Source organism: Vulpes vulpes, chromosome 12 (genome assembly GCF_048418805.1).
Source record: "Vulpes vulpes isolate BD-2025 chromosome 12, VulVul3, whole genome shotgun sequence".
Classification (NCBI taxonomy): Eukaryota; Metazoa; Chordata; class Mammalia; order Carnivora; family Canidae; genus Vulpes; species Vulpes vulpes.
The window spans coordinates 56,061,270-56,078,260 of NC_132791.1; the positions used below are offsets into that span (position 1 = coordinate 56,061,270).

Genomic DNA, 16,991 nt, shown 5'->3' on the forward strand with positions numbered 1-16,991 from the left:
GAGAAGGTCTATTCAAGGGCAAATCAAATCAAGGTTGTGTCTAATTAGGACTATTTTACAAAATAACCCATTTGTTACAAAATAACAAAATTAGGGACATATCTAAATTCTATTGAACATATTAAATAAAACATCTCTCTGAATCCAAAAGAACCCTATATGTTCTCTAAGGGACATGCTCTATTTTGTGAAAAGAAATGACATCAAACCTTCTAAGCTGCTCCTGAAGAAAGAATGATGTTAGGAGGACAGAAGATTTGAATTTAGGAGTCCTGGATTCTAATGTGACCTCTACCCCCACTGGGCATATGGCCTTTGGGAAGTCACTTTATCTTTATGCATTCACAGCTCACCATTGGATGGGGGCTAGTCTTCCTTGTCTGAGTTATATTAAAAAGAAAATTTTAACCATATAGATTTTCACTTCCAATGTGTTTGTTTCTATTTGTGTTCCTGTTTTTTATTTGGATAGAGGATGTGAAGTAGAACCCCCTAAGTGAAATGGGCCCTAGCATCACTAAAGATTGGGTAGAACAGACAAATAGAATTTGAGTGTGTATGGGAGCATTAGCAGGAGAGGACAGGAGGGCAGAGGATCACACATCACTTGGCAATAATGGGGGCTGAAGAGAAACATGGCCTTTGAAAATGTCATAGAGGTAAGGATGGCTGATAATACTTTTTTTAAACTGCTAGAGTAACTTGACATCCTTCTGCTGTAATTACTCTATAGTTTCAGGAGCAAAGTGTGTCCTGTATAATCTCCTCCTCTCAATTTTCTTTTGAACAGACTCCATTTAGTCTTCTGAGCTAAAGACTTCATTAAAATTATTTTTGACATGGTCATCATTGACCTGTTTCAACTATAATAAAATATAATAAATATTTTCAGATATAATAAATATATTTTAAAATATAATAAATATATTTAAATAATAGTCAATTTTCAGTCCACATTATTTTTGACTTTTAGCTTTTGATAGAGTTGATCATTCCCTCCTTCTTATAATACTTCCTCACTTGCTTTACAGGAAGGCATTCTCTTCTGACTGCTTCTTCTCCTGTGGTGGTGGCCACTCATTTTAATCTGCTTTGCTGGTATCTTCTCTCTCTGAACTCTAAATGGTGCAGTGTCCCAAAGCTCAATTCTTTAGTAGCTTCTCTCTCTCTTTTCACTCCTAATGTGACTTGATTTAGTCTCAGAGTTTGAAAATATCATCCATATATTTTCTATCTCTACTCTGATCTTCTTTCCCGAATACCTGACTTATAGATCATACTTGATCACACTTAGATGTCCAATAGGGATTTCAAACTTCTGTTGGAAATCACACTCTGCTAATCCTGCTATTGCACAGGCTTTCCTAGGTAAATTGATGGTCACTTCATCTTGCCAGTTGCTTGGCCAAAACCACCATAGTCAATCCCTGAGATCTTTCATTCTCTCACACTCTATATCTAGTCTTCCAACATATTCTATTAGTTCTACTTTCAAAAATACACACAACCTGACCATGTCCCCCTACCTCTTCTACTACCATTGTGGTCAAACTACTATCATCTCTTCCTTGGACTACTGTAGTAACTTCCTAACTTTTCTCTTTCCTTCTACTCTTTTCTTTTATTCTACTTTCAACTCAGAAACAGAAATGACTTTTAAAAACATAAAACCAGAATAAGTCACTTCTTTATTAAAATCCTCCAATGGCGTCTCACATCACTCAATAAAGGAATGCCATACTAGCATTTCTTACTACTCCTTGAGCATGCCAGTTCTACTCCTGCCTCAGAGCTTTTGCCTGGAACTCATTCCCACTAGATAACCCTCATAGGTGGTGCCCATGCATACTCGCTGCATATTTTTAAATCAGTATGATATCCTCATTGAGACCTTTCAGATGGCTATATTCTCCACCCCTTCTCAACTCTCAACCCCTATTTTTATCCAGAGTAGTCATAACAATTTGATACTATGTGACTTATTTATATTGCAGATTTTGTTTCTTTTCCCCCCAAAACTCTCATGCTAGTCTAGTTGTGTACCTTTGCCTATGCTTGCTGCAGCACATTGAGACTATGTGTATCAATAGTTTCTTTGCCTAGAGAACAAAACTGATAATCCAAATCTCTTGCACAAACTAGTTTATATTGTACACATATGTCTCATATATATTTATTAAATATATATATACTATTTTTGTATGATTGAATATAATGTTTCCTTTTAGCCTTAGGAAGAAGGTATTATTAAAGAACAGTAGAAAATTTGTTGAAGTGCAAACTTCAGTTTTTAAGACACAACTGAAATGCTATACTGCTGATATATTGATACAAATGGAAGTCTCATGCCCTGAAAGCTTGCCTTGGCCTAACTGGTTCTGAGAGTAACTGACAATCTGTTTAATCTCTGGGACTCAAGGATCTCATTAGTAGGATTAAGGATTTGCTAATCTCACATTTTATGCTGAGGCAATTTCGCTTTTTTTTTTTTTTTTTTTGGCCTGCTAACTTCTAACGCGAAAAAATAAAACCTTTGAGTGAAATTTCAGGATACATCTATATAGAAAATAGCGACATACACTTTTGAACAATCAAAATAAAGGAAGAGGGGGTATTAAGTTATTTTCTTCAGGTGCTTTCTTTGTCTATTCAAACTAAGTATGCAGATGGCACAGAAGCAAGTTTGATGCTGCTCTTTCATTGAACCTTTCTATTTATTGCATGTGTACAGTTCTTGTGGGTAGATGTACTCTGGGATTAACACTTTCACAATTATATAAAAATCAAAAAGTAAACACAGAAAGTAAATATAAAAGCACATATATATGATAGAACAACTTGCATGGTTTCTAGGATAGCCCCTGTAAGTGAATACATTAATATTTATGCAAAGCAATGCAACGACTAACTGTAAATGACCCTTCTTCAATTCACATCAGATTTTGCCACACATGAGTTCAGGCATTTAGGCACTAAATATGGCACAAAAAACTTTGAGTTTCCAATCCTTTATGTAATTTGGAATTTCAGATGAGGGGTTGCAAATCTGCCTTAACTTTCAATGACTAATCAGAAAATAACTGCTATTTTGATAAGATAAATACAGGAAAATCCCTCACCTCCTCCACACGTGACATCACAATCTTCCCAGCCTGTGTGCGTCCACATGAAAAGGGGTTCAGGTGCTTTGGAGCTCTGATTCTCTGGAAGAGGGTCTGATGGGATAGTGTATTCATAGTGAAGACCATAATTCTGATCTTGAAATAAGAGCACCTGGAATATATGAAAGCGATCAAGGCAGGTAGGTTAAAGTAGAGCACAGACAATGTGAAGTATAATACTGAGGATATGGATACCTTAAAATGCTTAGTGAATGATGTGCATACTCCTTTTATATATAGAATTGGGACATTATCACTTACATCTTCAAAGTGACATACTTCTGAGAAGACTGGAGTTACACACTTACCTCTGAGCCAAAGATATGACAAGCAGCCTACTTGAATGAGGTCACAATACCAAGTCATTTGTTTTTCAAGTCGATGAATGACTATGCAGTTTCCCAAAGCATGATCCATGTAGATGACCTTCATAAAGGGGATAGGATTATCTGTCCTATTTAACTTCAAGATATAACCCACAATCTAATATCAAATGGAATCTTTCTACTGATAATAATGGACAGTAAGTCTGTGTCAGTGGAGGAAGAGGATAGAAGACTGTGCGAATCACTTCACTCCATAAGGGTAGAGAACATTTAACTGATCAGAGGACGATAACTTTTTCCAAGTTACTTACAGTTAACTCTTAGTTTTGGCAAGATTATTAATTTCCCACGTGTGGTAAAGATGATTTCATTTGAAAAGAAATTTATGTTAAAATGAACTTTAAAAAATATTAACTTAATAATGGTACAGTTATGTACACATGTAAACAGTGCAATAAACCATGAAAAACAGATGAGAATGAATGAACTCTGGGCCACACTGGACTAATCTATAGTAGGGACAATGTCTGTTTTGCTTTCCCTGGGTACCCAGTGCCAAGCTTAGAAGGGCATCATCATAGGCAATAAGACCTATTTTAAGTTAAAGGAAAATGCCTGAAGTATACTTATTTTATTTTAATTTTTGAAACTTTTCTTTATTCATGAAAGACACAGAAAGAGAGGCAGAAACATAGGCAGAGGGAGAAGCAGCCTCCCTGTGGGGAACCCAATGTGGGACTCCATCCCAGGACCAGGATCACGACCCAAGCCAAAGGCAGATGCTCAATTGCTGAGCCACCCAGGTGTCCCAGAAGTATACTCATTTTAAATGAAAAAATGACTGAGAATATGTGTTTCTTTAGAATACATTTGCACAAAACATATCAAACAACCCTATGGACTATATCACTTATATGAATCAGGATTTATGAAATCAATCTATATAATACAATACTATGCATAAAAACATATCTAAAATTTAAATTATGTTAAATTCTTAAAGAGCTTTGATATTAAACGTCTATCAAGGTAGTTGTAATGACAGGTAATTCAGAGTTAACGCTCAATGTGAAAAAACTGATATGAGCACAGGGTTAATTTTCTTTGCTTCTTTCTCTCAATACTCTGCTCAATATATCATCAGAAATGCTAAGATATATTTTAATACATGGATTTGGGAACTAAATAATGGAATTATAAATCAGCTATATCAACAATAAAAACAATATTTTTTACATTCACATATACATAACATCCTGGGGTACTAATTCTAAGTACGTCACAGTGCTTATTTTGGCCTAAAATATCTCATTTGATGTTGCCAGTTAGAAATGACTTTCAGCTAAATGAGTGAAAAAAAGAGACAGAGATTGACTTATCTTGTTTATGGACATAACCAGACTATTACATAGTTTTTACATTGATAAAAGGGACATAAATTATAGCTATTTGCCAACTTCTTTAATTTAATGAAAACATGTGTATTTTTCCTTCAAAAACTACCTTTTCATTGATAGAACTTTAGATTGTCCTTGAATGTCGAATGCCATGTAAAATAAAGACATTGGCTACAAAATCATTAGCTCTTTCTTAAACCATTCAGATTTGGCAGTGTATCTTTGCAAGAAGGAAAGTGTGACCGTGTTATAGTTAAGGGGCACATACTGAAGCACTGCCTTTCAAAATTCAGTACCGGCTTTCAATCTGTAATAGTCATTAAAGAAAAATATCTTAGAAGTGCAGTTTCCCTTGGATTACTGAATAAATCCAGGTCACATCAATGCCTTCTTTTAGACATAGTTCACTGACTTTAATTATGTTTCATGCTTCCAGGAAAAACCTTGGTAATTACCAGTCAGATTAAGGATTCTGCAGCAAGGAGACTCCCCTGCCCAACACTGAGGTCTCACATAATGTTTTAAGATTTTGAATTAGAGGCTCAATAAAGAGCTCTGGTCTTGTTCCATAAAAAAAAAAAAAAAAAAAATGGAGGTCACATTCATATAAGGCAGGTCACCTGTTGGCATTCTCTGCCACCTCATCGTTAAAAATATGTTTCTTGTTGATAATGCTGTTATTATAAGTGACCCAATCATGGAAAGAGCCAGATATTGGTCATACAATGTTTGTTTCATCATTTTTTTTCTCTCTCCAGATGGTACAGTGCACAGAGTGGAGTTTCCAGTTCAAATTAAATAACAATATCCAAAGGAACTGTGAGGAGATGAAGAAAATAATTATTGAAAGTCTATGTATACTTAGGATTCCATGTTGTCTGGTGTAAAGAACTAAGATTTGAGCTTTCATTCAGGAGAGGCAGCATAAAAGACTTTAACACCTGATTTATGCACAGCTAAATAACTTATTGTGAGACACTGTGAACATTACTTAACTTTTTCAGACTTAGTTTTTTCTAATCTGTAAATTGGGGTAATAATAAATACATATTACACAGGGTTTCTATGAGGAATAAATGCTGTAAAAATGCAAAGTACTTGTGAACAGTATCTGGCTCAGTGTTCAGTGAATGGTATATATTATCATTATTATTATGATTTGGGGCAGAAGGTTCCCATGCATCTCACTTTTGTTCCCTTCATTCCTGTTGGTAAGGCTCTCAACTGCAGTTCTACAAAACATTATTATCTGAAATGTGGTCACTGGACCAGTAGTAGACACATAATCTGGGAACTGGTTAGAAATGCAGATCTCAGGTCCCTCTCAGACCAAATAAATCAGAATGTGCATTTTAACAAGAATCCTAGGTGATCTGCAGGCACATTAAAGCAGGAAAAGCAAACAGGCTGATATGTGATTTGAACCTCTGGCTCCTAGACCAGCAACACAGATGTCTCCAATTGAAGACAAATTCAGCTTGAATTGTGTGGCGATATTAAATAATGTGGCACACCACACTCCAAATAAACAGTCAGTTGATCGTGTTTTAGAGTTGTTTTTATGTGTGGACTTAAGGAGGTGTTGAAGTGTCTGAATTTCAGAATCTGCCACTAGGATGGAGAACATGCCAGCTGTGCAGTCAGTCATCTGGCTTCTGAGCCATTACCACTGACTGCAAAGATCAAGGTCAAAAGGGGCATGTGAATCAGCCACCAGCTTGGATGCAGAGCCCCACTGTTCTGCTTCCTTCACTCCATACTCTGTCCTGCCTCATTTCTAGTCTTTTACTCCATGATAAAGAAAGGTATCACCTCACCCCAAAGATTCTAATTTTCATCATTCTTCATAGGAATCAATTTTCCTAGTAAGAAAACAGAAGTTAATTGGAAGCATTGTTAGATATGTTTACCAAATCTTTTTCCAAGGAAGAGATCATTTTATCAAAGGCATTTTATGCAGATCCAGAAAATACCCATTCTATGGATGCTTGAAATGCTCTGATTTTCCATATTATAACTGTCTTTACAGACATCCACTGTTAATGATTCACTAAGATACTGCCAGTAAAACTGCTCTTTTAGAAAAAACAGGCCCCTTTATGCCTGGCAATTCACTTCTACTAGGAGTCTGTGAATTCTCTAAAACATCTTGTTCTCACAATAATCTCTGGTTTCTAATGTCATGATTTAAAACACATTAAAATGATAACCTAAAAACCTCTCTCTTAAATAATTTTGAATGTCTATTTGACAATTCAAACTTGGAAAAAAAACTAGAGAGGGTACAGTCGGAAGGGCCTATGACATAGGAAGTTGATTATGCAATGTTATCAATTTGTTCACTCATACCAGGAGGTGTAGAGGTGATGTAGTAGGACCTTTGGCAGAGATCTTTTCCCAGAGGCCTCGTCTTACATAATGGACTGTAGTGCCTGCTAAGCTGAAAGCTCCCGAGTGTTCAATCTTCCAGTCACTATTAATAGACTGTTTTCCAGTGTCTCGTAGAGCTGTAATGAGGTTCAAAAATATTATGACAAATGAACAAGTAAGTATCATTAATCAATATCCACTTCACATGATTTTGTTAAAAGTATTTCATTCATTTCTAAACTAATGGGTTAATACTCTTTGGTGTAAAACATGAGGCATCTTCTCTTTAAGAAAGTCCACAGAACAAATACCATAAGCTCTCCTTCTTTCCTGACACCATCTACAACCACACAGCCACATTTGCCTCTTCCAACCGCCTCTGGACATTTGCTATCTGTAACCCTTACGCTGGCCCATGATTATCTATTGTTTAACAGATTGTTATCTTAAGATTATGTATGTCCAGGTCCAGGGAACCTGGCTGGCTTAGTCGTAGAGCATGGGATTTTTGAGCTCAGGGCTGTGAGTTTGAGCTCCACTTTGGGTGTAGAGATTACCTAAAAATAAAAACTTAAAAAAAAAAAAAAAGACTGTGTCTATGTTATCTATGCAGTAATTCTATGAAGAACGTTAGGGCTGACACTACATCTTACACAGGCTCTATGTGTCCCATGCCACAAAACAAGTAATACAAGAGAGGTCATTAAAGAGCATGTTAATGAACAGATCACGATGACAAGGTTATACTATTACAAAACAATTCAAACACAATGTGTTGGTTTTATAATCAGAACTAAGGATCCTATACCATAATTTTTGTGATTTGCTATACACAAGAATGGAAGATAAATGCTAATTCTCACCTATAAACAGCCATAATTAATATAGGATTTTACAGAGTAATTTTGTTTACCTACATTGATTTTTTGCTTTCTTCTTTTTTTTTTTTAATCTCATCTCTGCTACTATTTAAATAAGATTCATGACATGGAAGTAAGATGTCATAATTATCATTTTAAACTAAGGATTCCTTCTTATTTTGTTTCAAATGATTCTTATTTGTTTAATTTAAACTTCCAGGCACTTCCATATAACTGAATTCTCATTCTAAGAGACATTACGTGAAGATTAATTGAAGGCTTTTATAATTCTATGAAAATGTTTTCAAAACTTAAGCCAATAAATCTTCCTAAATATTTTTTAAGCTAATCTCCATTTATTGAATATTTGAAGGTTTCCCAGGTTTTATATTGTAAATAATGCTCAGATAAGTACACTGTAAACCAACTATATGTGTATCTGATTATTTCCCTTGGATAGATTCCCAGATTTGGAATTACAAAGCCAAATAAATGGAACATTTAAAGATTGTGAAAAATAATTTCAAACTGACTTTCACAAAGGTTGCATCAATGTAAGCTTCCATAATAGTCGCTGAGAGGACCATTTTTGAATACCTTCTTGGAAGCAACTTTTTCATGTAAAATATTTAATCACGACTGAATAATTACTTATTAACCATCAGCTATAAAGTAGGAAATACTTAAAGTTATGGGACCTCCCCAAATTAACAATTACAAATATGTTCTCTGGCTCTATGGAATTTATAATCTAAGTGGAATATGCTGGAACTCATGCGGGAAGAATAAAGAAAAGCTTGCCTGAAGGATATCATTTCCTAAGGCTGTAAGCCAGGGGAAAAGAGAAGCAGAGAGAGAACATTCAAGACTGAGGGTGCTACATGAGAAGGTTTTAAGGGTCACAGCTTGGTGAGAATCAGGGAGCAAGTTTACAGGATGCCAGATGCACTGAAAATGGATCATGAAGAGATGAGGCTGGAGAGATAAGGGATCACCAGATCTTATCAGCCTTGTTCATATTTCAGGTTTTTTTCCCCTAAAAAAAGATACAAAGCTATGAATGTTTTTGAACAATATCGTATAGAAATGGACTGCATGCAGGGAAAATTTGGATAGCAAAGACAGGATATCATAGTAATGCAACTGAAAGTAATGGTAGTTTGGATTTAGGTACTGGAGAAAAATATCAAGAGGCACTTAGGACTGAAATTGATAAAATGAGATGACTTGTTGAGGATGAAAGACATGTCAGGTATGATGCAAGGCTTCTAGGATGAGAAAACAGGTGGGTTATGACAATAATGAAATGGGAAAGACTAGCAAAAGAACATGTGTGAGGAGAAATACCAGGAGTTAAATTATGAACCATGGAGATTAAAACAAGAATCTCTTGTTTAACTGCTACTGAGGTTAAAGATATTTTTCATTTGCTTACTAGTCATTTGCATTTTTAGATTTAAATTAATAAAATAAAATATTAATCATCTGTTAAGGCTTTTCTGGTTCACTGAGGGATTTTTCTGGTGCCAATATTCCATTATTATAAGTGACATACCAACAAAATGAGGGAAATTTTACCTTATCCATCTTAATTTCTACCAAATAAGATCTTTGTCATGGACTGTACATAAAGTATAATGTCTTATATAAAATATTAAGCATACATATTTTCAGATTTATGAGAAACATATAAGTATTCATTTTAGCTTGAATTTTAAATTTGAAGGGGATATATGTTGACAGAAAACCTAACACGTTTCAAACAGCTATTATCATCTACAAATGGATATACTTCAGATAATGCTAAACTGATTAAACCAGTGATTTTGCCTAAGAGGTAAAATATTTCCTTGTATTTCTCTAAAACCAATTAAGTATTTTAAGAAATCTTTTTGGCCTAGATTTGTAGCCACGGCCTGTATAATTCCATATTTTTTCTGTATTTCAACATATATTCAGGACACAATTATAAAGGCATATTTCCTGGAACTCTAATAAAAATGCCTTTAAGAAACCTTCTGGGGATGGCTATTGTCTAATGTTTAGACTCAATTGATATTTCTGGAATTCACTATCTCCCACAAAATAGCACATACATATGTACCTGAAAACCCACATAATTTATAAGCTTAATAGCATACGAAGAATCAATACTCTAAGTATGTGATTTTCCTTCTTCTATGTTTTTGTTTTTAATTCATTATCTTAAAAAATGTGTTTTTAGAAAACCTATTTCTGGCCATACCTTACTAAGTGGACCTGTACTATCTCTCCCACTTTGAACAATGAGAAAACTGAACAGTGTATGAAGCAACTGTTTTCAGACACTGGACAATGGCAAGAGAGAATACAGGTCCCTAAGAGAAGGAAGACAAATGTGAGCTCTAAAATCGCTTGACTTCCTGCCTGAAGATATTTACCAGACCAAAACACAGGCAGGGGAAACTCAAGCAGAGCACAGATAATGGGAGCTTCAGTAAGATGACGACACAGAAAACTGAGTTCAAATTGGCTGAGGCATCTGGAATCTATTTTATGGAGTACTGGAGAAGAGACAGCTGCACAGAGACAGGCTCTAAAAATCTGTAAAGGGGTTCCTTTGAGCCTGTGGCTAAATACCAAGGTGCAAATAAGTGTGGTGAGATTTTTCAAGACTGAGAAAAGAGTAACTCCATAGGGCCTGGAAACTATATAATTCCTGGAGCTCAGGGAGGGTTGGAAGACATATAAGTTCTATGCAATCAGAGTGGATAGATCCTACTGAATAGGATGACTGACTTTAAAGGAAAATGATTACAATCTATTCTGGTGATTAAGGCATATATGAAAATAAAGTGATTATATGAAATGTAGAAATAAAATGCATAATAGCACAAAGGAGGGGAAGCAGATTAAGGGAAATACATTTTTAAGTAACCTATATTACATATAAAGTAGTATCCTATAAATTTGAAAGAAGACAGTAATAAGTTAAAAATACATACTGTAAATCCTAAAGTGACCATAAAGATATAAAACAAGATCTATATACAGCAAATATGCAAATAAAAGAGAATAAGTAGAATGCTAAACAACAACAACAACAAACCCTCAAAAAACCACCTCAGTCCTAAAGAAGACAGAGACAGAAGGAAAAAAGCATAAAAAGGAATGGAAAACAGAAAACAATATATCCATAATTATATTATGTTTAAATGCATTAAAGATATTGGTTATAAGACAGAGACAATTAGGCCAGAGGGGTAAAAAAGATCCTACTCTATTCAGTTTAGAAGAATGCACTTTAAAAATTAAATATAAGTAGATTAAGCCTAAAAGGATGTGAAAAATTAAGCATGAGACACTAACCATAAAAAGGATGTATTGGCTGTATTAGTATCAGACAGCATGGACTGCAGGGCAACGAATAATTCTAGAGATAAAAAGAGCATTCTTAAAACTGTCATTTAAATTTTAATTACTTTAAATGTAAAGTTCTGAAAGACATTTAAGACTTATTAAGTAAATCATACAATCCTAAGTGTGTAGCAGAGCTTCAAAATGCATGAAGCAAAACTGATTTAACTGAAAGAAGACATGGAAAAATCCAGAATTTCAGTTGGAGATTTCAATAGTTCTCTTTCCCTCATTTATAAAGCAAGAAAAAAAATCAGTAAGAATACAGAAAATGTAAACCAAATGGAGCAAAGTGATTTAGAGAAGAGTCAGCAATTGTAGAATATAGCTTTTTTTTTTCTTTTATTTTTTTTTTTAGAATATAGCTTTTTAAACTATAAATGGAGCATGAACACGGGCCATGGACCATGAATCACGTCTCAACAGAAATCGCACTCAGCATACCCTCTTACTATACAGATTGAAACTACACATCAATAACAAAATATCTGTTAAAAAATCTATAAATATTTGGAAAATTGGAAATTAAACAATACATTTATAAATAACCCATGGGTCAAAGTAAAAAAAATACAATAGTAATCTGAAAATATTTTAAATTAAAATCACAGTATCTATAAATTGTGACATACAGCTAAAGAAGCTTTTTTTTTTAAAGAAGCTTTTTGATGGATAAATTGTGATATTAGCAAAGAAGAGAGAACTAAAATCAATTATCTGAGTTTCTACTTTAAAATGGTATACGAGAGTAACTCAAATCTAAAGTAAGTAGGAAGAAAAAGAAAGCACAGAAGTCAATTAAATAGAAAGTTGAATAACAACAAAGGCAATCAATGACATCAAAAGTTGGTTATTTCAAAAGATCAAAAACTGATAAAAGACTCGTTTGACTAAATAAAAAAGAAAGACACAAATTAGCAACATGGGAAATGAGTGAAGGAATATTACTATACTGTTAAAGACATTGTAGTATAATATTTGATAAGGTAAGGGAAATGGGGTTAGTTCTTTGAAGACTCAATTACCAAATCTGACCAAAGAAGAAACCACCTGGGCATATACTTACATACATGAGTGCGTACACATGCATATGCACACACACATATATAAAGAAATTAAATTGGGATTTAAAAACTTCCCACAAAGAAAATACCAACATTCAAACATTTAAGAAAAAATACCATCAATTTTAACAAAATATATTATAAAATAGAAGAGGAAGGGCTCAGAGTTCTTTAAATGTACTAACAATAACTTTTTCTTAAGATAGATGAGATAAATACAAATACCTGTATTTTATTGTTTCCTTTATTAAGTAACACTTTGATTCAGAATATGTATTTGTATCTATCAGGAAAAATACATTTTCATATATTTTAGAGACACATTTTTTAAAAAGGTAAGTTTTTTTGCAAATATTTTTCTGACATTATGACTTGCCTGTTTTCTTAATGGTGCCATTTAATGAATAGTAGTTTCACTTTCAATAAAATCAAACGCATTCATTTTGGGGTGACGGGGTTGGTATTTTTGTACATCTGTTGTAAAGAAATCTTTGCTAGCCCCAATGTCTTGTAAGTTTTCTCTCTTTTTAAAGATTTTATTTACTTATTTGAGAGAGAAAGGGAGAGAGAGCGAGAACTCATGTGAGCAGTGGTGGGGAGAGGCAGAGAGAAAAGAGAGAAAGAGAGAGAGAAACTCAGACAGATTCCTTACGGAGCCTGGATCCCAAAACCTGAGATCATGACCTGAGCCCAAACCAAGAGTTCCATGCCCTCTATCTACTGACTGGGCCACACAGGCAACTCTCTCTTGTGTTTTTTGCTAGAAGTTTTAGAGTTTTAGCTTCTGTGTGTAGATCTCCAATCCATTTTGAGTTAATTTTTGTGTATGATAAGAGGTAGCAGTTAAAGTTCAGTTTTTGCCCCTCACATAAATACTCAATTATTCCAGCATTATTTTTTTTAAAGAATATCTTTTTTCTTCTGCATTACTTCAACACTGGTTGGAAGTCAGTTCACACCCACATTTGTGTTTAATTTCACTATGACAGTAAATTTGTCAATTTTTGTCAATTTTTGCTTAAAAGCTTTCAAGCTATATTCCCGGATTCATATAATTTTAAAATTATAATGTCTTCATGATGAATTAAATTCTTTTATAATTATTCTGTGACTTCTTTTTATCTCAAACAATGCATTTTCCTGTAAAGTGAATTCTAACTTATATTACTATGGCTCTATCAGTATTTTTTCGGTTTTGCACTTTTTCTAGTATAGTTTTCTGTTCATTGATTTTTCAGGTTTTGTGAATCTTACATGAACACCATATACCTGGATTATTTTAAAATCCAGTCTAGTAATTTTTTTTTTTAACTAGAGATTTCAGTTTTTAAATGCTGAAGATTGCTGGTATGTTTTATCTATACCATCTTATTTTGCACTTTCTTTTTTTTTTTTGCTGTATATTTCTGTTATTTTTTTCCTATCTTATATTCTATTAAGTTTTTAAAAATAAAATGTTTTTAGTCAATTTTGTTTATTCTTGTTTTTAAATCCCTTTTTTATACTTCAAAACAATTAACTATAATATTTTTGCGTATCCTGTATATGATACAAATATATATCCGATTTGGTCTATTCCTTTGCCGCCTGGTTTGAAGGTACAATACTTCAAAAAGGATCTGTATTTGCATATGCCAGCCACCTTAGTAACTTAATTAAAATAAATGTCTTGGAGTTTTGGACTTCACTGTTGGTTAAACTGGTGCTGCAAATCCATAGAGCATTTGCTTTGAGTTAGGAATCTTCATGGAAGTTCATTTCCTACTTCCACCTCCTACCCAAGTTAAGACAGACACATTTCCTTTCATTCTCTTTTTATGGTGCAAATGCATTTCTGTATCTCCTTAACACAGAGCTTGTAGTCTTTTGGGGCCCTGCTTTATGTAGGTGTCTCCTGTTCCAGCCTTTACGTTATAAAACCTCAGGCTTTGTTTTCTGTCTACAGCATGCCATGGTGCTCAAAATCTAAATTGCTCACTACCATTAAGCATAATTGAGGTTGTGGTCAGTTTGATACTCTGGCTTCCTGTTCTTTGTTTTTGGCATGTGAGGGTTCCTTAATTTCTTTCCAGCTTAGAGGTAACCTTAAAATGTGCTTTTTTCTCTCCTTTTGTAATTTGCTCAACATTTTAAATTGTTTTTAGCTAAAATTTTTTCCATAGTGGTTTGCACGCAAAACTGCAGGGATGGTAAGTGGACCCAATGACCTTTTTTAGACTTTTATAAGTTGGGGCACCTGTGGCTCCGTGGTTGAATATCTGCCTTTGGCTCAGGTTGTGATCCCAGGTCCTGGAATTGAGTTCTACATCGGGTTCCCCGCAGGGAGCCTGCTTCTGTCTCTGCCTCTCTCATGAATAAATAAAGTGTTAGGAAAAAAAAGACTTTTAAAAGTCATAAGCTACAATGATTTTGTGAATGTATTATATATATGGTCCATCTGAACCACTGTCCATTTTAAACCTTGTCATTAATTATTAACAAAATAATTGAGCAATGATATTAAAAATGCAGATAATAATTATGCATGGGAATACAATGCAAACAGTAATGAAAAACAATAATTGCAATGGGAGAGAATTAACTGTCTCCTTGGAGATAATAGTTTTAGGTAGACAAGTTAATTTGTTAAATAATGATCAGTTTGTCAGGAAATAATCCATGTTCCTAATGGTATTTCAGGTAAAGATTTTCAATAACTTCCTTCCAATACCCAAAGAAGCCTTTAGGAAATGTGTTTTATGACATGAATTCTCTATAATAGGCTTCAAATCTAAGATTTTAGGCTTAAAATTTCCCCCCCCAAACTCCCCCCCCCCCCCATTTATGTGTGCTATCTCAGTAAATGCCATCACTATTTGCCCAGCTGTTTAACCCAGAAGTCTGGAAGACATCCTTGAATCTTCAATGTCTATCAACATATCCATTTGCAATAAGCTTCATGAATTCAACTTCTTCAATTTCCCTAGAAGCCACTGGGTTCTTGCATTCTCATTCTTTGATAGGATTATGCAACTGGTCACTTTGTCTTCATTCTTGCACCCTTCCCCTAATTTATCAAGATAACTGTGATTTCTTCAGTTAAGAAGAAAACTTAGTGGGTTCTTGAATAAACATGATAACATATTATATTTTCAACCCTAATCTCTAGAGTAGTATTCAGAGTGTTTAAGAGCACTCAAGCTCTTTCCTTATGAAGTAAAAGACCTAGTAACTTGTAATTAAAAAATTACCTAGTAACTTATAATTAAAAATTAAAAAAAAAGACCTAGTAACGTCCAATTCTAAGTACAAGGAAAACTGACAGTAATGAGGCCAGGCTAACACAGACACGTGATTCCATTTTAATTTGAATGTTCTATTCATAACAAAAAGTAGTTGGAGATTTATGTTTAGAGATGCACATCAGGGAAAGAAAATGGAATCTGGCAGCCCCAGCGGTAGTGACTGGAGAAGAAAACTGTCATTTCATGATTTGTGTTCCCCTGAATTAACTCTATAGAGTTGATCTTATTAATTAAGAAAAGGGAGAAAGGAGGGAGTCTGAGGGCAAGCTCAAGGAAAATGTGTTCATATATGAACTTTATATACCTACTTTAAAATCACAGGTATGATATGAGAGACAAGGAATAAAAAAGAAAACTTAAAAGCAGACAGTAGGAACCAGATACAATGGCCACACTGCTTGGTCTTAAATCCAAGATCACAGTTTTTTTAGGTGTATCTTGGGAAAGAAACTTAAAACTCTCTTGTCCTCTAGTCTTTGATTTAAAAAATAAACTAGTGGTGCCTACTTCATAGAGATGTGAATGTTTCTTTAACAGATATATTTAATGAACTGGCCCAAACTAATTACTATACAAGTATGAACCATCTTTTCTTAATCAAAATTCAGTCATAAAAAGACTTACTTTTTTCTGTGTGCCAGAGTCTCCTTTAGTTATTGAAGGTGAAGCTCTGAGAACTTTGATTCCTGCCTTCAGAATTAACAATGGAGATACACAATACAAAAGCACACATGTGAACAGGTAAGAAAATTCAGATGGTGATGTTGATAAATGCTGTAAAGGAAATAAAGCAGGACAGGGCTGCAGAGACTGGCTTGGTTATGGGTCACAGTGGTTATGGAGAGAAAGTGATATGTTTGAGTAACTGATAAGACCCAATGATGCATTAAAGTGGTAAAGGCAGTCATCAAGCAGCACTAGTGCTGGTATAAACTACTGTATAGAAATCAGTGACTGTGGTAGGATAAAGAACGGCTCCAAAGAAGATATCCATGTCCTATAAGAGAGATATCATACAAAGTATCTTCTCTGACTACAAACGGCTGAAGTTAGATTAGAAATCCATAACAAGGAAAACTGGAAAATTCATAAATTTAGCCATGGATCAATGAGAAATTACAAGGGAAGTGGAT

The 16,991-nt window shown here is 34.2% G+C and overlaps 1 protein-coding gene across 1 annotated transcript in view; it reads right to left on the reverse strand.

Annotated features, from left to right (window-relative positions):
• Positions 1 to 16,991, reverse strand: part of ADAMTS19 (ADAM metallopeptidase with thrombospondin type 1 motif 19) — a 227,368-nt gene that overhangs the window by 37,030 nt on the left and 173,347 nt on the right. The window contains exons 17-18 of the mRNA XM_072728643.1: positions 7,234 to 7,391; positions 3,120 to 3,273 (exon numbers count right to left, since the gene is read on the reverse strand). Of these exons, the coding sequence (XP_072584744.1) occupies positions 3,120 to 3,273; positions 7,234 to 7,391 (312 nt within the window). The remainder of the gene's footprint in view (positions 1 to 3,119; positions 3,274 to 7,233; positions 7,392 to 16,991) is intronic.